Source organism: Mesoplodon bidens (genome assembly GCF_964165515.1).
Source record: "Mesoplodon bidens genome assembly, chromosome: 2".
Lineage (NCBI taxonomy): Eukaryota > Metazoa > Chordata > Mammalia > Artiodactyla > Ziphiidae > Mesoplodon > Mesoplodon bidens.
Window position 1 is genome coordinate 85,925,188 of NC_138177.1, and position 27,767 is coordinate 85,952,954.

The 27,767-nt window shown below is 36.4% G+C and overlaps 1 protein-coding gene across 3 annotated transcripts in view; it reads right to left on the bottom strand.

Moving 5' to 3' along the window:
• The window catches only part of MAGI3 (membrane associated guanylate kinase, WW and PDZ domain containing 3), a 275,258-nt gene that overhangs the window by 73,872 nt on the left and 173,619 nt on the right, over positions 1–27,767 (bottom strand). For 2 of the 3 annotated variants that reach the window (XM_081222384.1, XM_081222385.1), the window contains exons 3-5: positions 15,262–15,381; positions 6,946–7,155; positions 782–956 (exon numbers count right to left, since the gene is read on the bottom strand). In XM_081222384.1, the coding sequence (XP_081078510.1) occupies positions 782–956; positions 6,946–7,155; positions 15,262–15,381 (505 nt within the window). Of the gene's footprint in view, positions 1–781; positions 960–6,945; positions 7,156–15,261; positions 15,382–27,767 lie in introns of all 3 variants that reach the window. The other variant, XM_081222383.1, reaches the window with a different exon arrangement.

The following is a 27,767-nucleotide window of genomic DNA, read 5'->3' on the forward strand; positions in this document are numbered from 1 at the left end:
TTCTCTGGTGGTCCAGTGGTTAAGACTCCGCGTTCCCAATGCAGTGGGCCCGGGTTCGATCCCTAGTCAGGGAACTAGATCCTGCATGCCGCAACTAAGAGCCAGAGCAGGTCAGACCCAGGTCACCATGCAGTAAATACTAATGCTAAAACAAAGCCATCACACTGCTGAGTAGACAGTGTTATAGTTTAAGTATCTGAAATATAAGGATCTTAAAGAAAGAAAAATCCTAGAAGAAAATATATACGAAGGCAATAAAATATAAATTAAAGTTATTATCGAAGCAGTGGGAGAATAACAATGTGATCAAAGGATCTTTTCTTGGTGTTTCCAATTTGAGATTAATTCACTAATCTCTACGTTGATTTCTAGGTCTGAAAATATTTAGCTCAGTTAATAAATATGGCCCCCTTCCAAATGATGGTAATTTGTGAAATGCTCATTAAGTTGGACACTCTACCCGAAAGGTTAAAAAAAAAAAAAAAAAAGGCAAAGCAAAATATCCTTTATTCCTTGCATTTTTCATTTAGTGATAAATCTGTTTTTAATTCTCCTTTTTATAAAACCAGACATCAAATATACTATTCCTTTATCCAAATCAAATAAAAATGAAATATCATCCAGGGAAACAATCAGATTAAGAATCAATTGTAACTTGTATGAAAAATATTTTTAAAGAAAGAAAAAAGAAATGCAAGGCTTGTGAAATGAGGTTAAGAAAATTTAAAGGCAAGTCTCACAGTGGCAGGGCACATTAGAAAAGATACAGACATGTGCTTACTCAATGAAGTAGATCATCCCCGTATCAGTGTAGGCCATTTCCCAGTTTTTGGGGAGTGGTTCCAGATTCTCGTCTCTCATCATATAATTTCTAAAGTCCATGGAACTATTTGTTTGGTTGTAACTTGGGACAGTCTTTATCCAATCACACGACTCAGAATGCCTCTCTCTGTTTTCTGCTATTCCAACAGAACAGCATGAAAAGTAGGTAAAGTTACATTCTCTTCAAACAGCCTTAATTCTAACAAAATGCCAAATATATATTGCAAATTTCCTTGTCTACTATGTCCACATTCTGCTATAACTTTTGAAAAAACAAATAAACACACTGATTTTCTTTTCATTTGCTAAGTGACATTAACCCTGTACAGCACCTCTGATTCTAGTCAGGGAAAGAAGCAAAAAAACAATAGAATCAATTCTGTATATACTAAATACAGATCAATCAATATTATACTAAAACAACAGCCACAGCAGCACCTATACAGTCCTTTTATGTGCCAGGCTCTATTTTCAGCACTTTACATATATATTAACTCATAATTCTCACAGCAACCCTGTGAGTATATATTATTACTATTGCCATTTTATAGAAGAGGAAACTAAGACCCAGAAAGGTTAATAAGTTAATTTAGTCAAGGTTACACAGCTAATAAACAGCAAAGCTAGGATTTGAATTTTAAGGGTCCATGTTCTTAACTGCTTTATCAAGCTGTCTTGTACACATTTAACACAGGCCTTTAAAATAATACTAATTTAAAAAAATTAAACTCAATAGACTTACTATTGTTAAATATAATTCTCTGTTGGTAACATTAAAATCCTTTTAGAGTTCCAAAGTCCACAATGTAGGTAAGAATACTAAAATTTGGTAACTCTCTAGGGAGTTCACAATTCATGCACTTAAAAGTTGTTTCTAGAACTTAAAAGATAATATAACTGTAATAACTCCAAACTTTGGGCAATGCTTCAGTATCAGAGACTCTTAGAAGAGGCCTTAGATATCATTTATATGTTATTCTTTATAGTATTTCCACTCCAACCATCCTTTATCCAACCAAGTTCTATAATCCATTAATCCTACTACTTACTGCCTTTCACTGTTCCTCACCCCCATCCATGCCCTAGCCATGTCCTCACTGCCCTACTTACCCAACTTAAATTCCATGATCAACCACTATAATCACTCCCTTGTAAATACTCCTGATTCCTTTTTCCCTACTTTACTTCACCACACTTGACTGGCTGAACTATAATTCTGCTTAAATCTTACTCTCCACATACTCCTCGCCAGTATATGTAGCTGAACACAGGTGATAGTAACTACTTCACTTTTAATTCATGATCAGTAGCCTCAAGAGGGTATTTAATGATGTATGACAATCATAGGGCATTTCTTTAGTCCATTCGCTCTGACTCTCCTAGATAACGATTTCATACCTTCCTTCTCCTTAAATCTTCTCCTACTTCTGCCTTATCCCTAATCTCATTTGACGACCTTGTTTCCTATATCACTGAGAAAACAGAAGCAAACAGAACTTCCACAAATTCCCACCATTATATCTACATAGCAACTGTGCCCATTTTACTCTACCTTCTGTTACAGTGGAAGAACTGTGTTTCTAAGCAGACATCTCCATCCCCTCTTGCCTACAGCAATTCCCTCTCTCTCTCTCACCACCAATCTTTCTTACCTAGTAGATCACATCCATCCTGTTTGTTTTTCTTTTAACAAAATGCAACCAAAAACCCAAAGAACAAACAGAAGATCCTAAATAAACCCTCAAGTTTGGTCTTAGGGTTTTACATATACCAACGACACAGGAGACCATAAATGACATAACTAACATAGCAAGGGTAGCAGTATATGGTGCACAGGGTCCCAAGATAACCCTGCCTAAACCCCCTGTGGATATCCTAACAGGTATTGTGGCCACACATTGTTACAATAAAATATCATCTTCCTCTCACCCATTGGTTCATAGCTGTAATCAGATCCCTTAACCAAAATGTGCCTCAGAGGACTTTCTTTAGGGATAGTTGAAACTTTCACCATTTTTAAAGATAGAAATTCAAGACAAACAAGTTATTTCTCCATTCTTTAAAAGGAAATTAAACAATTCTCTTTCCCCTCTAGCAACCCCATCCCATTTCTCTCCTTTTTACACCAAACCTCCTTGAAAGAGTTTATACTTGCTACCTCCGCTTCCACTCTTCCATTTGCCACTGGAACTCATTCCAACAAGGCTTTTGATCTCTCATCAATAAAACTGTTCTTACCAAGATCACCAGTCATCTCCACATAGCTACATCCAATGATCAATTCTCAGTGCCCATCTTACTTGAGCTATCAGTAGCATCTGACATGATGGATCTCTCTTTCTTGAAACACTCTCTTCCCCTGGCGGCCAGGACACTACACTCTCCTGGTGCTCCTACCTCTCCGGCTCTTCTCTGTCTCCCTTAGAGTGCCTTCTCAAGATTCAGTGCTTGGATCTTTTCTCTTTCTACACTCACTCTCTTGGTGATCTCACTGTGTCACTGCTATACAAGCTATATGCTGATGGTGTCCAAATATGGATTTTCAGACCAGAACACAGACTTTTAAATCCAACTTCAAGCACATTTCCATTTGGGTGTCTAATGAACATCTCAAACTTAAATATCCCAACCACAGCTCCCATTCCCAACCCAAACTGACTCCTTTTACCTGTCTCATCTCAATACATGCAACTCCATTCTTGCAGATACTCAAGTTAAAACCCTTGGAGTGACCTCTGACTCTGCTCTCTCATACCTTATATCCAGTCTGTTGGAAAATGTTATTGGCTCAGGCCACTTCTTACCTCTCATGCCTTCACTGGGTCTAAGCCAGCATTTTTCACTTAAATTACTGCAATAACCTCCTAACTGGTACCCCTGTTTACGTCCATGCCCTCCTACTGCCTTTTCTCAATACAGTAGCCAGAATGAGCCTGTTAAGTTAAAAGCTGTTTTATCATGGTACTCTTCTACTTAAATCCATATAATTGTTTCTCATCTCAGAATAAAAAGCAAAGTTCTTCCAATGACCTATAAGATCCTATTATAATATGCATTTCCACCACCCCACCCCCATCATTATCTGATTGACTTCATTGTTACTATTCTAGTCTATTCCCTTCCAGCATTCTGCCCCAACCACATATAATGGATTGTCCACATTGTATCCAACCACACTGGTTTCCTTGCTATTGTCTGAATAATCCAGGGATGCTCCCACCTCAGGGCGTTTGTACTTCTATTTCCCTCTGGCTGGAATGTTCTTCCCCAGGATATTTTGAGCACTACCTCACTTCTTGCAATGTCCCCTTCTTGGTAAGGTCTTCTCTGACACTCTATCTAAAATTGCAAACCTTGGCCACCGCTACTTTTTATCCTTCCCCTCCTCTGCTTTTTCTCCTTAGCACCATCTAACATACTATATATGTTATTCATTTATGTTGGATAATTCTGTCTCTCCCACCAGAAGGTAAGGTTCATGAAGACAGGGAATTTTGTCTGTTTTGTTCACTGCTTTATTTCCTTTAGAACAATGCCTAGCACTTAGTAGCCTAGCAGGTGCTCAATAAATATTTGCTGAATGAATAATATGAATGAAACACATGATTTATTCTCTATGCAGAAAAAGTGATAGAAATTAAAAGGCACCCAATGTATAAATCAATCTGGAATGGAGTTACATTCTTGGGATATATATACTGGAGGAAAGTAGAAGCAACTATATGAGCAATAATACTTTTCTGAATATAGTTTCAAGAGACTGAATAAAGGAGTTTGCTTAATAGCCAATGATTTGAAAATGTTTTTTATATAACACCAACTCCTGGAAAAACTTTTAGCATTATTATATAACATGTGTCATCCTATTGCAGCATATTAGCATTCTTACGTTAATTCTCATCAAGATATAAAATAATATACATATTTGTATATACAAATAAACCTCTACCTATCCTCTCCTACTTCCATCCCCAGCAATTTACTGATCTTTCAAGGCAGGGATTCTAGTCCCCCAAAGCAATACACAAAGCAACTTTGAATAAGTTAACAAGCATGGTTAGTACTTACTCAGAAAAGACCAAGGACTTTTAGCCATGTCTTCTATTGCTTTTTCCTTAAAATATTCTGAATATATTCTGTTACAAAGAAATATATCCTCCAGTGGAAGAGACCTATGGTCCCTACACACAAGAAGGAGTGTACAAACTGCCTCCCATACACTCTTGGGTACACTCCCTTTAAATATTAACAGTGAAGAGTCTGGAACACCTGGTTTAACAGCTGTCTTACATGACAAACATAAACTATGAAGCTTACAGATGGGTTTACCTCTAAGGGAACTGCAGTGCTCACTGAAAGGCTCTGCATTATGAAGTTTTAAAAAAGGGCATTTTCTCTTCCTTCAAATTAAGAACATATAAATTCCCATTTGGGGACAGAGTCATGGTTTCTAATCCCAGTCTTAAGCATTTAAAAATGTTAACATAATTTTGTGGGAGAGTAAAGCTGACATCAAAATCAAAAGTCTCTAGGATATGGTAACTTCCCTTAACAACTCTAAAGAATTAGATGTGAATTCACCTAAACCTTTTAAGACCCGTTTTCACCAAAATATATTGGTATAATTCATTGAGCGTATCTGCAACACAACAGTGTGAAATGTTAGGACCATAAAACAGGACTCACACTCTGGAGGGGGACACAAGCAATGATTGTATTAAAACAATAGATAATAGCAAATTTTGATAACTGATAAAGGAAAACAATAGGATACTTTGGGAAAATGATATGGTAATGGATTCTGCAAATTTGAAGATATAATCAAATTTTTTCATTTATTAGTACAACGAAAATAATTTTTTAGCTTCTACTATGTGCTAAACATGGTTTATGGCTCAAGAAATACCACAATGAACAAGACAAGCAAAAATTCCAACCCTTATAAAGCTTATATTCTAGTGTTTTGAATGGAATTATTATCATAAATAGCACTGAAATCAGTTCTGCTGTGATTCTGTGGTTTCCTATTTATACTCTTAATTAGCAGTATAAGAATCTCCTAAGCCAGGGGTCTCAACCTCCAACCCCAGGGCCTCAGACTGGTACCAGTCCATGGCCTGTTAGGAACTGGGCTGCACAGTAGGAGGTGAGGGGCAGGTGAGTGATCGAAGCTTCGTCTGTATTTACAGCCGCTCCCCATCACTCGCATTACCGCCTGAACTCCGCCTCCTGTCAGATCAGCGGCGGCATTAGATTCTCTTAGGAGCGCGAAACCTCCTGTGCACTGCGCATGCGAGGGATCTAGGTTGTGCGCTCCTTATGAGAATCCAATGCCTGATGACCTGAGGTGGAGCTGAGGCGGTGACGCTAGCACTGGGGAGCGGCTGCAAATACAGATTATCATTAGCAGAGAGGTCTGACTGCACAGAGCCCATAATAAATCAAAGTACTTGAACCATCCCCCCACTCTGCCCCAGTCTGTGGAAAAATTGTCTTCCATGAAACCAGTCCCTGGTACCAAAAAGATTGGGGACTGCTGTCCTAAGCAATCACTACATTATTTAGGGGTACCCAAAAGGAGAAGATTCTCCACCACTAAATTTCTGTTGGTTTTGCATTTAATGAAAAATATGACAGTCAAGTTTGGAAATTTTCTTTGAGTGACTCAGAATTTAAACTCAAAATATTGCTAACAAACCTTTCAGATAATATTTATTAGCATACTTCTAAATCTTTGTTTTGGTTGAAGGATATATCTTAAAACGTCTACATTTTGTTCAAATTCTGTAAAGTAGGACTTAGGCCAACAAGATTCCCATATTCAAGCACCAGAAATGAATCTCAAATCTTTTAGGCAGCAGGGTAATGGCACATTGTATTATTACCAATACTAATGATAGTTTATAATTGATTTTATCAAAACTGCCACTTGGAGCAACTCACTTCAGCTTACGAGTCAGTCAACAGAGATACACTGTTTCACGCAAAACCTTACAAAAAAACCCTGAGAATCCCATCATTTTCTCTGCATGTGCTTTGTGGAAAATTTTACTACTTCCAATTCAGTGTCATATTAAAGTCAACCTTGAGGATCAGCCAGAAGTTGTTCATCTATTGACGAACCTGCATTTCCACTACCGTTAACAGCTTCCTTATCTTCATCTTCTTCCTCTTCAGGAAGAGAACTGTCCATTCTTTCCATCTTGCTGACAGATGTAGTTCGTTTTCTTTGGGATTCTGTGTCAAACTCATTATCAAAGAGGACCTGATCAACTGGATCTGGCTGGAAAGGGCTGGGTTCTGCTGGAGGCTTGGGAGTTCCATAGAAGTTTCCTGAAGTGGACAAAATAACAGCTGCTGAAAGTGCTGAATGCTGAATTGAGAGTCAGAACAAAATGATCTAGTGTATGTCTCTGACCTGTTATCTTATACGGAAGTTTTTGAATACCCACCGTTAGCCAAAAGGAGGCCAAAGCACTTTTTCTTGGGAGAGGAGGAGGTAGAAAGACCAGGAAGAACTTATTTCTCAAGTGCCCTAACACTATATACTATCTAACATTATCTAACACTTTAAGACTATCTGTACTAAGGCCGGGAAGTTGACTTTACGTATGTACGTTAGTTATTCCTACAGAGCTTGCTTTGCATGAGTTCTATATTAAGGCCTAATTTCTGAATTTAAATGCATCAATGCTCTTGTGTAAGACTAATTGGCATAAAAAGTGGGAGTAAAGGAGGAGAAAACTAATTCAAATAATTTTGTTCTAATATGTAACATATTGAACTATTTTGGTAAAATAAGGAAACATGCAGGCAAAGAATAAAGCTAAGAACCAACCAGTCTGTCCTGAAATGTAGGCTGCTTATGTAAAAGTAATTTTTTTTTTTTGTGTGTGGTACGCGGGCCTCTCACTGTTGTGGCCCCTCCCGTTACGGAGCACAGGCTCCGGACACACAGGCCCAGCGGCCATGGCTCACAGGCCCAGCTGCTCCGCAGCATGTGGGATCCTCCCGGACCGGGGCACGAACACATGTCCCCTGCATCGGCAGGCGGACTCTCAACCACTGCATCACCAGGGAAGCCCCATAAAAGTAATTTTTTTTAAAGTTTTTCTGAGCATTTTAATTATATTATTTTATCTGGCAATTTACTGAACAAATAGAGAATTTATTAGCATAACTCAATATTGGCTTACTCTCAGGAAAACAAGAAATACTTTAATATGTTGTCTTGTAAATCAGTAATTTTTGCAGTAAAAATGAATGTCCCAGAATAGAATGAAAACAACTGAATATCTGCTCAGTTTTCCATGTAGTCCCCAATAGGCAGCCACGTACGATGGAATATGTTCAGTGGGTCTAGCTACATTAAAAGTTTGTGGCTCCTGCTAGTTTTGACCTTATATCAACCACTATGCTGATGTTATAGAAAGATAACATGGACAGGGAATAAAATACTCATCATCTTCTTCTTTTATTTTTTAAAAAATCTCCAAATTCCTTGGCTCCTAAGGAGGTAATTAAGGTGCTCATTCATATACAGTAAATTAATGGGGTATATAATGGATTATTTTTCCAAGATGAAGAAAACAACAACAACAACATAGGTTGTTCACCACATCAGTGAGGCAAATCTACAAATAACATGGTTTACCTTAAGTCGTGCTTGCTTTGAGGGGGAAAGTATTAAGATAAATTCTTTGGAAATTTGACTTTGGGAGGTAATTGTCATTAAAATACTCAAGATAATGGAATCAAAATAATAAGACTTTTCAACCACATCTTGCCTCTCCCCACTCAACTACTCCCTTGCTTCCAAATCCACGTTTGAAATGGAGTTACTCCTGTCATGCAGATGGATGGAAAGCTTCATACTAAAACAGACTAAGAGGATCTCAGCAAACTTTCTGGCCCATAAGTAAAGCAAGGACCAGTGAAAAAGCCAGTTCACATTTCTCTGGGACAGAGGGCGCAGAAATGCTCCAAACAGAGGTTTGCTTGGGGAATAGGATGCTCTAGGATCTCACTTTTTCCTGCATGATGTCCAATAATCATCCAAGAAATTTGGATGTACCATGAAAAAGTTAAAAGTCCACTTCTACTTTTTTTTTTCTTCAGTTTTTCTAAGGATGTTAGTTTTACAGGAAACACTAGAAACACATTTTACCGTGTATTCTTAGTAATTATTATCTGACTCTAAGGTGAAAATTAGAGAAATTCAGGATATTGTGATTGCTATATCCATAATCACTGATGAGGACTTAGAACTTCACAATAAATTCTGGCAGTTTCCTTATTTTAAAAAAATTATTGGCTTAGATTAAAAAAGAAAACTAGCATTGCTTATAAGTAAATTGGATCTATTTTTCTTGAATTGTTGGTAAATATCAAGATTTCAGATACTGGAAGGTATAGAATTACAGGGTTTGTGAACCTTGACTATAGTTATTCACAGAAAAAGTTTTTCATCTTTTTGAAGCTGTTTTGGAGATTTTTCTTTTTCTCTTTTTTCTTTTCTGAAGGGTTTTCATTTTTACAATAGAACAGTCAACCATTACATATTTTAAACCTATATAAAATCATATACAATAGTGTTAGAATAGTATTAGAAACTTACTTACTTATTTATTTACACATCCCCAGATACTAACTTTTGCCAGATTCCTTTCAGGTCTCCCCTTTTCCCCTCTTTAATGACACACATATACAGTCACATATATAATTAAAGCCCTAATTTCCTGTCTCTGTTCTTCCCACTTTCTCCCTGAGTTATCCTTATGTTGGTATATGTCATTTCCCTGCATATTATGTACATCTAGGACATATGTATATGCATACATAACATATAAACACTATTGCTTTAATAAAAGCTTCATGGAGTGTTTATGACATTTCATATCTTTTTTTCTAGACAGTATACTGTCCATATCCTTTTGCAATCTTCTTTTTATACAACTGTATTTCTAAGACTTATTCCTGTTGATACATGTAGATTCTAGTCACCTGTTATATAATAGTCCATTTTAATGAACAAATTAAAATGTTTTTTATTAATTCCTCTACTAAAAGAGAGTTGGTTGCATTCCCTTATTGTTTCAAATGACGCTATAATGACTATTCGGGTACATGTCTGCATATGTACATTGACAAGGGTTTTTCTATAGTAGGCATCCAGAAAGGGAACTGCTAGGTCAGAGTCAGGTGCATCTCTGAATTTACTAGCTATTGCCAAAATGCTCTCCAAAGGGATTGTATCATTATATACTCTCGCCAGCTGTGTATGGGGGTTTCCATTTCCCACAATTATCAGACTTTAAAATTTCTGTCAATCTTATGGGTGTGAAATGGTGGATGAGTGTTCATGTTCTTAACAGAAGCAAATGTAGAGGAATATCTTTGTGATCTAAGGGCAGAGAACGACTTCTTAAACGAAACTTCAAAGCATAAATCATAAGGAAAACCGTGATAAATCTGATAGACAAAAGTTAAGGATTTCTGTTTAATGAAGAAACACAGGACAAGGTTATTAGGTGACAGAATGGGAGAAAATATCTATATCCAATAAGGGATTAATATCTAAATAACTAAGGAATGTCTACAAACTGGAATGTGATTGAGATCCCACTTTTAAAAAATGGACAAAGCAAATGAATAGACAATTTGCATTAGTCCAAGAAAACTAACAAGCATATGGAAAGATGCTCAAACTCTCTGACTATCAGAGAAACTAAAATTAAAATGAGATACCACTTCTACAACCATCAGATTGGCAAAATTATAAAGCTGGATGATGCCAAGTGTTGAGGAGTACGTGGAATCATTACTACATCTGCTACAGAACCAGATCCCTATGGCACTGCTGATGGGAATAGAGACTGCAGAGCTACCCAAAGCTACTTCATCACATTAACTGTAGGTATACCTTATAACCCAACAATTGGATACATATTCCACAGACATTCTCACACAGGTCTGTAAGAAGATGTGTGTGAGGATGTTGCAGATTTATCTGTGGTGATGAGGAGCTGCAGGCAATCTGGAAGTCCATCACTAGGAGAATCGTTAGGTAGTGGATTCACAACATGGAGTACTGTGCAGCAGTTAAAAAACAATGAATTACATGCAAATACAGTACAGCAACATGCATGAATCTAAAAAACACAGTAATAAGTGAAAACAGTTAATAACTAATGAGATACATTTAGAACATGGCCCAGATGTAAATAATAAATACATGTACACAAGACACAATATACATTTTGTAAGAACACATGCAAACAAAAACATATACATTAAACACATCAGAATGGTTGCCTGTAAGAGGGAGGTGAATGAGAGCAGGCTATTTGCATAAAAATAAAAAATAAGCAGCAGTCATTTCCTCTGAGAAGTCTCCACTGGCCATCTTATCTAAATAAGATATTCCTATTATTTCCGTTAAATGCCTTGTTTTTGTTTCCTTCATAACATCTCAATTTGGTTATTTTGTTTGTTTTTTGACTGCCTTCCCACTAAGATATAGGATTTATGAAGGCAGTATCATTTCAATATTGCTCAGCACAGCATCTCTAGCCCCTCTGATAGTGCTTGGCAAATAGTATGAAAGAAGGATCAAATAAATTAATAAATGAATGAATGAGTCATGGGAGCTAAGCCCAGAAAGGGTGGCTGGGTCAAACTTAGCAGGCAAAAGGAAATCATTAAAGATTCTGAAGGAGAGAGACATGACCAGAACTGCACTTGAGGAGGACTAGCATTGTAGTAACAAGCAGGGGGGACTGGTGAGAGGGAAGAGACTGGAACAAATGAGATCAACTGCGATAGGCAGCAAGAGCTAGTCCAGTGAGCCTACAATGAGGTGATGAAAGTTAAAAGAAAGGCAGTAGAAAACTACAGGCCAATATCACTGATGAACATAGATGCAAAAATCCTCAACAAAATACTAGCAAACAGAATCCAGCAGCACATTAAAAGGATCATACACCATGATCAAGTGGAGTTTATCCCAGGAATGCAAGGATTCTTCAATATACGCAAATCAATCAACGTGATACACCATGTTAACAAATTGAAGAAAAACCATATGATCATTTCAATAGATGCAGAGAAAGCTTTCAACAAAACTCAACACCCATTTATGATAAAAACCCTGCAGAAAGTAGGCATAGAGGGAACTTTCCTCAACATAATAAAGGACATATATGACAAACCCACAGCCAACATCATCCTCTATGGTGAAAAACTGAAACCATTTCCACTAAGAGCAGGAACAAGACAAGGTTGCCCACTCTCACAACTCTTATTCAATATAATTTTGGAAGTTTTAGCCACAGCAATCAGAGAAGAAAAAGAAACAAAAGGAATCCAAATCGGAAAAGAAGAAGTAAAGCTGTCACTGTTTGCAGATGACATGATACTCTACATAGAGAATCCTAAAGATGTTACCAGAAAACTACTAGAGCTAATCAATGAATTTGGTAAAGTAGCAGGATACAAAATTAATGTACAGAAATCTCTGGCATTCCTATACACTAATGATGAAAAATCTGAAAGTGAAATCAAGAAAACACTCCCATTTACCATTGCAACAAAAAGAATAAAATACCTAGGAATAAACCTACCTAAAGAGACAGAAGACCTGTATGCAGAATATTATAAGACACTGATGAAAGAAATTAAAGATGATACAAATAGATGGAGAGATATACCATGTTCTTGGATTGGAAGAATCAACATTGTGAAAATGACTATACTTCCCAAAGCAATATACAGATTCAATGCAATCCCTATCAAACTACCACTGGCATTTTTCACAGAACTAGAACAAAAAAATTTCACAATTTGTATGGAAACACAAAAGACCCCGAATTGCCAAAGCAATCTTGAGAACAAAAAATAGAGCTGGAGGAATCAGGCTCCCTGACTTCAGACTATACAACAAAGCTACAGTAATCAAGACAGTATGGTAGTGGAACAAAAACAGAAATATAGATCAATGGAACAGGATAGAAAGCCCAGAGATAAACCCACGCACATATGGTCACCTTATCTTTGATAAAGGAGGCAAGAATATACAGTGGAAAAAAGACAGCCCCTTTAATAAGTGGTGCTGGGAAAACTGGACAGGTACATGTAAAAGAATGAAATTAGAACACTCCTTAACACCATACACAAAAAAACCCTCAAAATGGATTAAAGACCTAAATGTAAGGCCAGAAACTATCAAACTCTTAGAGGAAAACATAGGCAGAACACTCTATGACATAAATCACAGCAAGATCCTTTTTGACCCACCTCCTAGAGGAATGGAAATTAAAACAAAAGTAAACAAATGGGACCTAATGAAACTTTAAAGCTTTTGCACAGCAAAGGAAACCATAAACAAGACAAAAAGACAACCCTCAGAATGGGAGAAAATATTTGCAAATGAAGCAACTGACAAAGGATTAATCTCCAAAATTTACAAGCAGCTCATGCAGCTCAATAACAAAAACACAAACAACCCAATCCAAAAATGGGCAGAAGACCTAAATAGACATTTCTCCAAAGAAGATATACAGATTATCAACAAACACATGAAAGAATGCTCAACATCATTAATCATTAGAGAAATGCAAATCAAAACTATAATGAGGTATCATCTCACACTGGTCAGAATGGCCATCATCAAAACATCTAGAAACCATAAATCCTGAAGAGGGTGTGGAGAAAAGGGAACACTCTTGCACTGTTGGTGGGAATGTAAATTGATACAGCCACTATGGAGAACAGTAGGGAGCTTCCTTAAAAAACTATAAGTAGAAGTACCATACGACCCAGCAATCCCACTACTGGGCATATACCTGAGAAAACCATAATTCAAAAAGAGTCATGTACCAAAATGTTCACTGCAGCTCTATTTACAATAGCCAGGACTTGGAAGCAACCTAAGTGTCCATCATTGGATGAATGGATAAAGAAGATGTGGCACACATATACAATGGAATATTACTCAGACATAAAAAGAAACGAAATTGAGATATTTGTAGTGAGGTGGATGGACCTAGAGTCTGTCATACAGAGTGAAGTTAAGTCAGAAAGAGAAAAACAAATACCGTTATGCTAACACATATATATGGAATCTAAGGAAAAAAAAAAAAAAAGGTCATGAAGAACCTGGGGGTAAGATGGGAATAAAGACACAGACCTACTAGAGAATGGACTTGAGGATATGGGGAGGGGGAAGGGTAAGCTGGGACAAAGTGAGAGTGGCATGGACACATATACACTACCAAATGTAAAACAGATAGCTAGTGGGAAGCAGCCGCATAGCACAGGGAGATCAGCTCGGTGGTTTGTGACCACCTAGAGGGGTGGGATAGGGAGGGTGGGAGGGAGGGAGACGCAAGAGGGAAGAGATATGGGAACATATGTATATGTATAACTGATTCACTTTGTTATAAAGCAGAAACTAACACACCATTGTAAAGTGATTATACTCCAATAAAGATGTTAAAAAAAAAAGTACACCTGAAACTAACAAAACATTGTAAATCACACACACACAAAAAAAGAAGGGCAGTGCGAAAGCTGCTACAAAGGAAGAAATGACTAGATTTGGTAACACACTAGATGAAAACTGTGAGAAAAAGAAAGAAGTAAATGAAGACTCCCCTGTTTTGAGCTCTTGGTACAGCTAGAGAGAAATTATTCTTTTGGATAGAGCACAAATGCATATTTGGATATGCTGAATTCATGGTTAGATACTTATTAAACACCATCTCTAGGCACTGAATATAATATTGAGTAAGAAAGACATGATATCTGCTTTCACAGAGCTTGTGAAAAAGGCAATTATAATAGCTGATAAAGCAATGATGGAAAAGTACAGGGTGCTATGGGAGTACATAAGCTTGCCAGTGAAGAGTGTTAGATAAAGAAAAAAAAAAAGATCTAACAAAGAATCATTTAAAAGTTGAAATTGATCTTAAATCAGTACTTCCTAAAATCAAGTGAGTAAAGAGTCATGAAAAGAAAACCAATTTTTCTGTCTTTGTTATTTTCCTCCTCAAATCTATATTCTCTTTTCTCCAAGAGAGGCAAGGTATAAATAGATTTTTTAAATTGTACAGTATTTTTATTTCCAACACAAATAGAACTCACAAATACTTGCTGAGTTCATATGATGAATGTGAATTACTGTGAAGTATGCATACTGGCCAGTTTGAATGATTTTAGTATATTGTTCACAATCAACTTTATAATATAGAATGTGTTTGCTTATTGTTTAATCCCATTTTAATTAGTAAATTACAAATAGCCTAATCAAAAGAAAAATCTCCCAAAGACTGATAGAAAAACTTAAAAAAAATAGTATTTTACTGACCAAATTCCCTCTGAAATAATTCCACTTAATCAGATAGTTTTCTGGGTTGCTGTTGTCAATATTTGAGGACATACCATCATACGTTCCACTTTCTAATAATGCTCCACTCTCTTCCAGTGCTTTGAACTGTTCAACAGAAATGAAATTATAGTCCACCCCTGGTACTTCCCCATCCCTGGGGGCCCTTGTAGTGCCTAAGGAAAAAAAAAAAACAACAAGAAAAAAATAGGTTGTAAAGTGCTTTTAAACTTATAAAACATTGAGAATAATAGAAAATTCAGTTTACAGAGAACACATGGGAAACAGACTACTGAATATATTGTATCTTCTAGAGTGATGATCAGAGAATTTTAGGCAAATTAACATTCCTAGGTGTAAGTAGGACAATAAATAATGTAGGATGAGTAAATATACTTTAATAAAATCTACACATGGCTATGAAATTCAAAATTACAAAGATTAAAATGTTAATGTCCAAGAAAGCTTAACTTTCCAAGACACAACAGTTAATTCTTCTTTTAAATCTCAATTATTATTACTTAACATTTGAAGGAGAGATAAGTCCACCAAGGAAAGGTTTCATTTTCATGTAGCTACCTTACATATTTTTACTTCCTTAGCATAAATGTAAACTAACATTCTCCTTACTAGAGTTGTAAAGGACAATAAAAAAAAGAAAAACAACTTTTAAAAACTCTTACTGAGCTCCATTTTAAAAACTTGAACAAGTATTAATTATGAAATTATTTTAGACTAATGAATAAAGGGCTTAGGGCTTAAGATAGGAATTCACAAATTGCTTCTTAGCCATTATTCTCTTCAAGTAATTTCAAAACATTAAGCAGTAAATTGCTTAATGAAATTCACTACAGCAACAGAGCACTAAATTTCTATCTATTAAGGAATTAATGCCAAAGTAAAATGTTTCTTTCAGATCCAAGATATAAATTCAGGTTATGGCAGCATTGCTATATTTTACTGAATTTCACTGAACAAGAATCAATATTTTTTTGAACTGATATTGGAAATATTTCAAATACTAGAGAATACAAAAAAGGGATCCAGGTACTTAGCCTGGAAATAGGGTTAGGATATTGTCCTGCCAAGGATGACTTCCCAAGCCTATTCCTCTATTTATGCTCCCTATTTGTTAATAGCACTCCAAGCCAGAAACCTGTCAGTCACCTTGGGTTCTTCCCTCTGCTCTACATCCTATCACCACATTTGGTTGATTCCATCTCCTAAATACCTGTAGGATTTATATACTTGTCTTCATTCTCACACTCACTTAATTCATATCATTATCCACACTCAATTCATATCATTATCTATGGCCTGTATTGTTGGCCTCCCAGTGTCAGCCCTTTCTTCTCCCTGGCTACACCCCTTACCCAAACTGCAGCCAGTGACTTTTCTAAAACAATCTTGAGCGAAAAACCTCTAAACCCATCAATGGTTCCCATGATCCTGGCATAAAATCCAGACTCTACCTCTTCAGCTTCTTTCTTGCCTCACGCCTTTCACATTCTAGGCTTTAGCCATAATAGATTTTTTCCCCCAATTCTTTTAATCTTCCTTGCACTCGCTTAACTCCAAGGCCTTTGTCCAAGCCATTCTTTTCCTTGGAAGACTTCCTATTCCCTTTCTCTCTTACCTCAGCTAACTCCTACTCATCCTTCAGGTCCTGGTTTAGAAAGCTTCTTTAGAGAAACTTCCTTGATTCCCATCTAGGGTATGGCAATATGCAGGGACCACGTCTACTTTGTTCAGAGCAATAGCCCCAAGTCTTGGCACCATGTAAGAACCACAGTAGGTACTCAATACAGAGAGTTGTCAAATAAATTAAGTGAAATTTTACAAATGTAATTAGCACAGTGCCTGGCAATATGCTATCATTATTATAAATTAATTCATGGGAAACTATTAATTGTTTTTACTTTTTAGGAGCATTACATTCTATTACATTTTGTAATATGTGAAAAAAATCCACAATGATGATGATAAAATATTAATGGTGACGATCTCAGAAAATAATGATGAAGCCAACATTCTAAGCAACAAAGACTGTAATCAATGAATTTTTCCCCCTTATTTTTACCCAGCTTTTTATAAAAATGAGCATTTCTTTGTCTTACATCACACAGGATATGAAATTAATTAGGAAAACATAACTTCCCTTTTTCTTAACATTTTTTCATTATCAAATTTTTGTTTCTCATATACTGACTAAAATTACATTGTTAGATTCCCCAAATCAACAGCTTTTAGTTCCATATTAAGTAAAAGTTAACATTAGAAAATAAATTCAGCAATTAAATTTATGATTAGCAGCTGTGATAGATGGAAAAACATGGCCACATATTTTGCACCTCCTCCCATCAAGAGGTGGGGCCTGTTGCCTCACCTCTTGTATCTGGACTGGACTATAGTTTGCTTTCAATAATTTAATGTGATGTTGTGCAAGTTCAGGAGTCTAGATTTCCATCTTTGCCTCCTTGGAATAGTCCCACCACCATGTACAGATGTCCAGGCGAGACTACTGAATGATGAGAGAGAGTCCCAACCAACAAACAGCACCAAGGCCCCAGACATGTCAGTGAGGCCAGCTTAGCCTTTCCAACCCCAGCTAAGCCGCCAGTGACTGCAGCCACATGAGTGGGCCCAGCTGAGCTCAGTGAACTCATGAAATCATGAGAAATAATACATGATGGTTATTTTAAGCCATTAAGTTCTAGGGTAGTCTGTTATGCAGCAAAGGCTAATTTAAATATTATCTAAACTCTACTATAAAACATAATGACTACATAAAACCCAATTTAAGAGCAAACCATATTATAGATAATACTATTTTAAAAAGCACTGACCCGAGGGGCAGGAGCAACTCTGCATTTTAGTCTGGGATGACTATTAATGGTACAATTTCGAGCAAGCACTTAATCCCTCTGGGCTTTGTTCTCTTTCTGCAACGTGGCATTGAGCAAGATGGTGTTCATGATTCTTTCCATTAACAGACATAAAATGTTATGGGTGATTCCAACATATATATTTCCAAGACTCACAAAGTAGCTTTAATGTTCATTCTTTTTACAAATGTATTATACATTTTCACTTCTTCCCCCTCAAAACATGTACTCTCATACACATAAAAAATTCTCTACCTTCCCCTACCCTACCACATTGCCATCAGCATTCCAGAAAATTTACCTTTCTATTCTCCTGATACTCTATATGTTTAATGTAACGCTTTGTACATACCCTCCAGTCAACACTATGTTTCTCCTTTTTTTTTTTTTTTTTTTTTTTTTTTTTTTTTTTGCGGTAGGCGGGCCTCTCACTGTTGTGGCCTCTCCCCTTGCAGAGCACAGGCTCCGGACGCGCAGGCTCAGCAGCCATGGCTCACGGGCCCAGCCGCTCCGCGGCATGTGGGATCTTCCCAGACCGGGGCACGAACCCGTGTCCCCTGCATCGGCAGGCGGACTCTCAACCACTGCGCCACCAGGGAAGCCCAATGTTTCTCCTTTTTACATAAAAATTCCTCCTGCTTACTTAGTCTCCAATTCCTCTCCTCTCATTCTCTCGTGGGCCCATTCCAATCAGATCACTGCCCCAACCACTCCCACAGAGACAATTTGTTATGTGCATCAGCAGTCTCCACTTTGCTTAACCCAATGGTCAAGTCTCAGTCCTCAAGTTCCTTGGCCAATCAACAACCTTTGATATAACTGATCCCTCCCTCCTTTTTGCTTTATTCTGAAATATACAGAAAAGTACATAAAACATATATATGTATAAAGTTTAACAACTAATAATAAAGCAAACTCATCCAGGTGAAGAAACAGAACATTATCAGGGTGCCAAAAGCCCCTTTGTGTTCCTCCAATCATAAATTTCTCCCTCCCCCCACCCCCAAGGTAACCACCGTCTTGACATTTGTGATGATGATTTCCTTTCCTTTTAAAAATGTTTTTACCAAAGAAGATGTGGCACATATATACAATGGAATATTACTCAGCCATAAAAAGAAATGAAATTGAGCTATTTGTAATGAGGTGGATGGACCTAGAGTCTGTCATACAGAGTGAAGTAAGTCAGAAAGAGAAAGACAAATACTGTATGCTGACACATATATATGGAATTTAAGAAAAAAAATGTCATGAAGAACATAGGGGTAAGACAGGAATAAAGACACAGACCTACTAGAGAATGGACTTGAGGATATGGGGAGGGGGAAGGGTAAGCTGTGACAAAGTGAAAGAGCGGCATGGGCATATATACACTACCAAACGTAAGGTAGATAGCTAGTGGGAAGCAGCCGCATAGCACAGGTAGATCAGCTCGGTGCTTTGTGACTGCCTGGAGGGGTGGGATAGGGAGGGTGGGAGGGAGACGCAAAAGGGAGGGGATATGGGAACATATGTATATGTATAACTGATTAAATTTGTTATAAAGCAAAAAAAAAAAAGTTTTTACCAACTAAGTAATGCATTTCTGAGCAACACAGCTTAGTGTTACCTGTTTTGTAACTTCATATGAAGGGAATCATATCATATGCATCCTTTTGTGTCCACATCAATACTTGTTATCAGGTTTTTAAACTTCTGCCAACGTGCTAAGTATGTAAAGGCATCTCTGTATTTAATGTGCAGCTGCCTTATGAGATTAAACATTCTTTTTCATATATTTACTAGCCACAGAGATTTCTTCTGTTATGAAGTGGCTGTTCAAGTCTTTTGCCATTTCTCTACTGGGTTGCCTGCCTTTTTAAAATTGTAGTTCTTTACATTCTGGATACTACATTACTTCATCAAATCTAAGTAATCAACAGCTTCTAAAATGCATCATTATTTTATCCCTAAAAAATAAAAAAAAACCTGGCAATTATAATTGAAAGATTTCATGTATTGTAAGATGTATTCCAACTGTAGAGAGGTTAAAATGTGAAATAATTGTGTCAATATTGAAGCATTGCACCTTTTGTCAGGTATATGTGTTGCAGATGAGGTATTTCTGCTAAAATGTGAAACATGCTTTCTTCAGATAGTGCTGTCTGCAAAATATGCACCAAAAATAAGAGAAGATTATGGAGAAAATAGGATAGGGTTGATCTCTGAAAACTTACTGCAATTTTGTAAACAGAGCACTTGGTAAAATCAGTAACAATCCCAATGAAAAATATTAGTACAGTTTAAAAGATATGTTATATTCCTAATAAAAAATACTAGGGTAAATAAAATACTTTGTCTTTAAAAACAATAAGGAAAAAAAGAAATGAAAGGAAAAGGTAGCTTGGCAGAAAGGGGTACATGGAGGGTTGAGGCTACTGAATAACGAAGATGAGGCAAAAGGTGCAATCAACAATGTTAAGATAAAGCACAAGTTCAAATTGAAAAAAGAGGCAAAATTGAGGTGAATAGGCATCATACATAGTAGAAACAACATTCAGCTATGTTTGTATATTCTGTGTTTACTTGATGATACAAAACATTAGCTGGGGCAAATGAAATAAGAACCAATATTACCTCGGTTCAGTTGACATCATTCTCCTACCTACTTACCAATCACATATGAACTTACCTGCATTATTGAAACAAATGTTGCAGAATAGGCAGTATCTTCTCCCACTCTGTGATTTCTTTTCACTTTTTTTTTTATAAATGGTCCTTTGATGACAGAAGTTTTTTCACTTTAATGTAGTCAAATTTATCAGTCCTTTCCTTTATAGCTAATGGTTTTTGTGTCTTGTTGAAGAAATCCTTTCCAAGGCCATGGAGATATTCCATATTCTTTTTGAAAAGCATTACAGCCTTGCTTTTCACATCTAGTACTTTAATGTACTAAAACATTTTTTTTTTGGACTTGATGGGAGGTAGTAGTCCAATTTCTTTTTCTTTCCAAATGTTGTTCAACAAGATTTATTGAAAAGTCAATTATATTCCTCCCTGATCAGCCATGGCACTCTGTCATGGGAATCTTATATAGAAACACCCATATAAGACTGGGTGTCTATCACTGGGCTTTCTACTACATCCCATTTATCTACTGACCATTCCTGCACCATTATCACAGTGTTGTAATTATTATACTGCCACGATAAATCTTGAGATATAGCACAGCAATTCCACTTACCTTGTTTTTTCTATTCATAGCCTTTCTATATAACTTCTGGAATCAGGCTAAAAATGCTGGAATTTTTATGGAATCTATTAATCAATTTGAGGAGACCTGATATCTTCACCATATTGAGTCTTTAATCCATGAACAAGAAATGTCTCTCAATATATTTAGATCTTCCTTAATGTCCCTTAATTTGACCTTATAGAGATCTTTACACTTTATACTTATTTAGATTAATTTCTAGGTATTTCAAATATTTTTATGCTATATACATGGTATCTTTTTGTAAATTTTCATTTTCTAATTGTTGATAATATAAAAGAATATAATTGGGGGAGTTTATTTGGCCACTTTATCATGATATAATTTATCTATAATAAAAGTCACTAATTCTAACAGTACAATTCTATGAATTTTGGGAACCATTGCCCCCAAAAGTCTCCTTGTGCCCTTTTGCAGTCTCCCACCCTGTGGCAGCCACTGACCTGTCGTCACTATAGTTTTGCCTTTAATAGAATCTCATATAAATGAAATCATACATTAATTTGATTTCAGTAGTGGTTTGTATCTGGCTTCTTTCATTCTGTATGACACTTTTGAGATTCATCCAGTTTGTTGTTAAATATCCTTTTATCACTGAGGTGTATTCCACTATATATATATACCAAAATTTGATTATGCATTCACCATTGGTGGACATTTGGGTTGTTTCCAGATTTAAGACAGTACTATAACTAAAGCTGCTGTACATTTACAAAGTCTTTGGGTAGATTTATATTTAAATTTATGTTAGGTTTAATACCTAGGAGTAGAATTGCTGGGTCATATGATAAGTGTATGTTTAACTTTATAAGAAAAAGCCCCAAAGTAGATGCACTACTTTGCATTCCCACCAACAATATATGAGAGCTATAGTTGATTTACATTATAGTTTCCATGTAGGAATTCCTTTCTGGAGCTTCTCGGCAAGTCTGCTTTTTCTAAATCCCAAGAAAAATCAGTTGATGGGGAAAATGAGGGAACAAAAGGTATTATGGTTCTGCTGTGAGAATTAAAGCATAATAATTTGAGATAGAGATGTTACTGGTTTCGACGGAAAGTAAGAGCAGGAAACACTGAAAAGTAGAATCAAATGTTAAAGCTGACATTTTCAGGGACTAGGGCAGAAGCCTGGAGGAGAGCAGCAGTCACAATCTACTCAGTCAGTCTTACCTGCAGCTGTTCCCATGCAGCAAGTGTGTGGTCAGGGCTCTGCTGCTAATGGTGGGTTGTTCTTGCAAATATAATGTTAATAAGTTTATATATATTTATACTTTATATAAATCCTGTTCCAAAATGTTACAAAAATATTACAAGTTTTGAAGGCTAGATAAGGTCTTAAATTGGCAGTTTCGCTATATGATTCTATGTAATGTTTTTAACATTGGTTGGGAGATCTGAATGTTACCTGAACACTATCCAACAAAGTTCTCCTGCATTTTTCACCATTTGTTATTAGCTGTGAGTTTCAGTGCTTTGTAAATACTTTAAGAGAAGAAATGCAAGAAGTGAATGTTGTTGCAGAACACTTCAACCTGAAATCAGAAACTGGTCTAAAATCTGAAGTAAAAGCAATATAGATTTCAATGGCAAAAACAAAATCAGGGCAAGAAAGCAAAATATTCTCATCATTAAAAAAGGAAACAATCCTAGAGAAATAGAAATAAAAACAAAAATAAACAAATGGACCTAATGAAACTCAAAAGCTTTTGCACAGCAAAGGAAACCATAAACAAGACAAAAAGACAACCCTAAGAATGGGAGAAAATATTTGCAAATGAAGCAACTGACAAAGGATTAATCTCCAAAATATACAAGCAGCTCATGCAGCTCAATATCAAAAAAAAAAAAAAACCCGATCCAAAAATGGGCAGAAGACCTAAATAGACATTTCTCCAAAGAAGATATACAGATTGCCAACAAACACATGAAAGGATGATCAACATCACTAATCATTAGAGAAATGCAAATCAAAACTACAGTGAGGTATCATCCCACACCAGTCAGAATGGCCATCATCAAAAAGTCTACAAACAATAAATTATGGAGAGGGTGCGGAGAAAAGAGAACCCTCTCACACTGTTGGTGGGAATGTAAATTGATACAGCCTCTATGGAGAAGAGTATGGAGGTTCCTTAAAAAACTAAAAATAGAACTACCATACGACCCAGCAATCCCACTACTGGGTATATACCCTGAGAAAACCATAATTCAAAAAGAGTCATGTACCATAATGTTCATTGCAGTTCTATTTACAATAGCCAGGACATGGAAGCAACCTAAATGCCCATCGACAGATGAATGGATAAAGAAGCTAAATGTCCATGGACAGATGAATGGATAAAGATGTGGCACATATATACAATGGAATATTACTCAGCCATAAAAGGAAACAAAATTGAGATATTTGTAGTGAGGTGGATGGACCTAGAGACTGTCATACAGAGTGAAGTAAGTCAGAAAGAGAAAAACAAATACCGTATGCTAACACATATATATGGAATCTAAAAAAAAAAAAATGGTTCTGAGGAACATAGGGGCAGGACAGGAATAAAGATGAAGATGTAGAGAATGGACATGAGGGCATGGGGAGGAAGAAGGGTAAGCTGGGACAAAGTGAGAGAGTGGCATGGACATATATACACTACCATATGTAAAATAGATAGCTAGTGGGAAGCAGCCACATAGCACAGGGAGATCAGCTCGGTGCTTTGTGTCTACCTAGAGGGGTGGGATAGGAAGGGTGGGAAGCAGAAGCAAAAGGGAGGAGATATGGGGATATATGTATATGTATAGCTGATTCACTTTGTTATACAGCAGAAACAAACACACTACTGTAAAGCAATTATACTCCAATAAAGATGATAAAAAAAAAGAATAGTGGGTCGTGAACAACAAAAAAAAACGAAAACAAGCTTATATGAATGACCAATGGCTAACACCCAATTTGAAGATGCTTTTGGACATACTCAACAATTTTATGAATGTCAATGCAAAATGAAATATATTTTTTCTATGTCTGAATATTTGTTACCAAACAAAAATCAAGACCATCAGATAATGCAATTGATACTTTGTGTGCTTTAAATTTTCATTTCAGGAGTGAAAAATTCAAATATTAAGTATGTGTGGTATTACCTTTCAAATTTTTAGATGATTTTTATTTGGCATTTATTTTGTGTTAATGTTCCCTTCTTTTAAGGTTTTCTGTTAGCAAATGGCTGTATCGGGTTGAGATCATTTAAAAGTGTTATTAAAATCTTGTTATATTAGTTTCTAATAATAATAAACCATTTGATTTTATATTGTCATTTTCTCTCTTTAAGTGCTTGGTGCACTCATGAGAATCCATCCCATACCTCAGTATTTATAGCCATTATTACTGCTATAATGGTCAAGTGTAGCAGTCATTTGGGCCCCAAGGTACTTGGCTCAGCTGGTACTTCATCACAATCAGCCACAGGTTATACAATGATTAAATTGTGATGCTACTTGTCACGAATTACCAGCAACCTACTTCCCACTGGAAGGAATCTGGCTCTGGGCTCAAGCCCAAGTACACAACCAAAACCAATCCTAAGATCCCTTCTTGGAGGGTCTGTCTCCTAGAACTACTACCAGTACCAATTCTGTATCGTCCAGGGTCCAAAGAGGAGCAAGAAACTAGATGGTAACTTGAACAAGGACAGCTTAATGTAAAGAATTATCAACTATTTATAAAGAATTAACTAAGAGGGAATAAAAGAGAACTCTAAAGAGTACCATCCTCAAAGAGATGCTCTCAAAGTCTGGGATTCAGACCTTGCTGGAGAAGGTGTGTAGCAGCCCACTGGATGGTAGAGAAGTTTACTGGGTTGCCTTGGGACAGAGCTGGTTCACAATCAGTAGGCTGAGGCTGGTGGGCAGGGAACTGTCTGCTGGAGTACCAATGAAGTTCACCAACAAGCTGCCTTGAGTGGTAGGGATGATGTAGGGGGGTGTTTTGGACTTACTAGAAAACCAGCTGGGACACTGGCTAGGCCTGCTACAAACCCACTGGAAAACCACTTACAAGAGATATTGCTGAAATCTGGGAAGCCTGCTGGGGTCCCCACAGAACTCATCAGAAAACTGGGAGAATTCAGCTGGTGCATTGGTGGAACTCATGAAGCCACCTATGAGGGTGTTCCTGAACTTGCTGTTGGGACTCCCCCCACCCCCACCCCTCCCCCTCATCCCCCTCCCACCCCTGCCCAGGTGCACTACTGAACTTGCCACTGGGTAGCTGACTGGTAGAGTGCTGCTAAAACTTACTGAGTGTCTTTTTGCAGGCAGAAGCAAAAAGAAAAAGACACACTGGAACCAGGAAAAGAAGCCTCTTCTTTCTAGTATCCTTCCTGCACACTCTACTGACGAAGCTTAACATTGTGTCAGGTGGTAAGGGAAAAATGTGACAGTATCATAAGCAAGCAAAAAGAGCAGATTTGAAGCCAAGAGGTAGTGAGTAACAAACAGGCAGACTAGTGTTCTGAGAGATTCTATCATGAACTAGTGTTGGACTTTGTCAAATGTTTTTTCAGCACCTATTGAGAAGATCACATGTCTTTTCTAGTCTGTTACTATATTAATCTTCAAATGTTATACCAACTTTGCATTCCTCGGACAAATCCCACTTGGTCATAATGTGTTATCCTTGTTACCTATTGCTATATATTGATTTGCTAAAAGATTTAAAAGATTTTGAGCCTGCATTCATGAAAAATTTTGATCTAGTTTTTATCTCACTTTAGAATCAGGATAATGCTCAGATCACAGAGTGAGGTTGGGAACTGTTCTAATTTTCAGAGGAGGTTATGTAGAATTGGCATTATTTCTTCTTTAAATATTTGGAACAATTCACCAGTACCATCTGGGCCTGAAGTTTTCTCTTTGGGAAAGTTACAAACTACAAATTTAATTTCTTTAATAGATAAGAGGGCTGTTCAGTTCATCTATTTTTTCTTGAGTGAGCATTGATAGTTTTTGTCTTCCAAGGAATTTATCCAATTCATCTGAGTTGTTGAGTTTATTGGCATAAAGTTGTTTAGCATATTCCTGATTATCCACTTAACATCTGTAGGATTTTCAGTGATGCCATCTTTCCCATTCTCAACATTGTTGTTTATCACTTTTATTAATCTGAAAGAAGCAGCTTTGGATTTCACAGATTTTTCTCTATCATTTGTCTGTTTTCTATTTTATTGATTTCTGCTCTTTATTATTTCCTTCCTGCTACTTAATTTGGGTTTACTTTGCTCTCCTTAAGGTAGAAATTTAGATCATTGATTGAGACCTTTATTATTTTCTAATATAAGTATTTAATACTATAAATTTCCCTCTAAGTACTGCTCTAGCAACATCCCACAAATTGATATGTTGTATTGATATGTGTGATACTTTGTAATTTTCCTTGTAGCTTATTCTTTAACTCACAAATTAGTTAGAAGTGTGCTATTTAATTTCCAAATATTTGGAGATTTTCCAGATATGTTTCTATAAATGATTTCTAATTTAATTCCATTATGATCAGAGAACATATTTTGTATGATTTAAATCCTCTTAAATTTACTGAGTCTTGTTTTATGGTCCAGAATATGGTCTATATTTGTAAATGTTCCACGTGCACTAGAAAAGAATGTATATCCTTGTGTTATTGGGTAGTATGCTCTAACAAATAACAATTAGGTCAAGTTGGTTGAAAGTGTTATTCATGTTATAACCTTGTTGATTTTTTGCTTACTTTTTCTAAAGTGGGTATTGAAATCTTGAACTATAATTATGAAGTTTTTTCTATTTTCCTTTTAGCTCCCATTCTGGTATCATTTCCATTCCATCTGAAGAATTTCCTTTACAATTTCTTATAGTACAAGTCTGCTAGAGAAAAATTCCCTCATCCTTTTTTGTCTCAAAAATTTCTCTTTATTTTTAAGGATACTTTTACTTTATATAGGTTGGCATTTTTTCTTTCCAGCATCTTAAAGATGACATTTGACTGACTTCCAGTTTGTACTGTTTCTGTTGATAAGTCTGCAGTCATTCTATATTCCCCACATGTACCTCTTTTTCTGTCTGCCTTTCACATTTTCTCTTTATCACTGGTTTTCAGCAATGAGATTATCATATACATTGATCTTTTTTTTTTTAATGTTTCTTCTGCTTGGGGTTTGTTGAGATTCTTTCATCTATGGGTTTATAGTTTTCACTGAATTTTCAAATATTTCAGCCACTATTTCTTCAAATATTTTTTCTGCTTCCCCCACTTTGGCTTGATAGTGTGCCACAGGTCAATATGAGCAGATCACAGTACTGCTCTGCTTATAATCCAATGTCTGAAAACAGCTGTTATAGATATCTTGCCCAATTTCTGGTTGTTTATGATAAGACGGTAAATCCAGTACCAGTTAGTCCT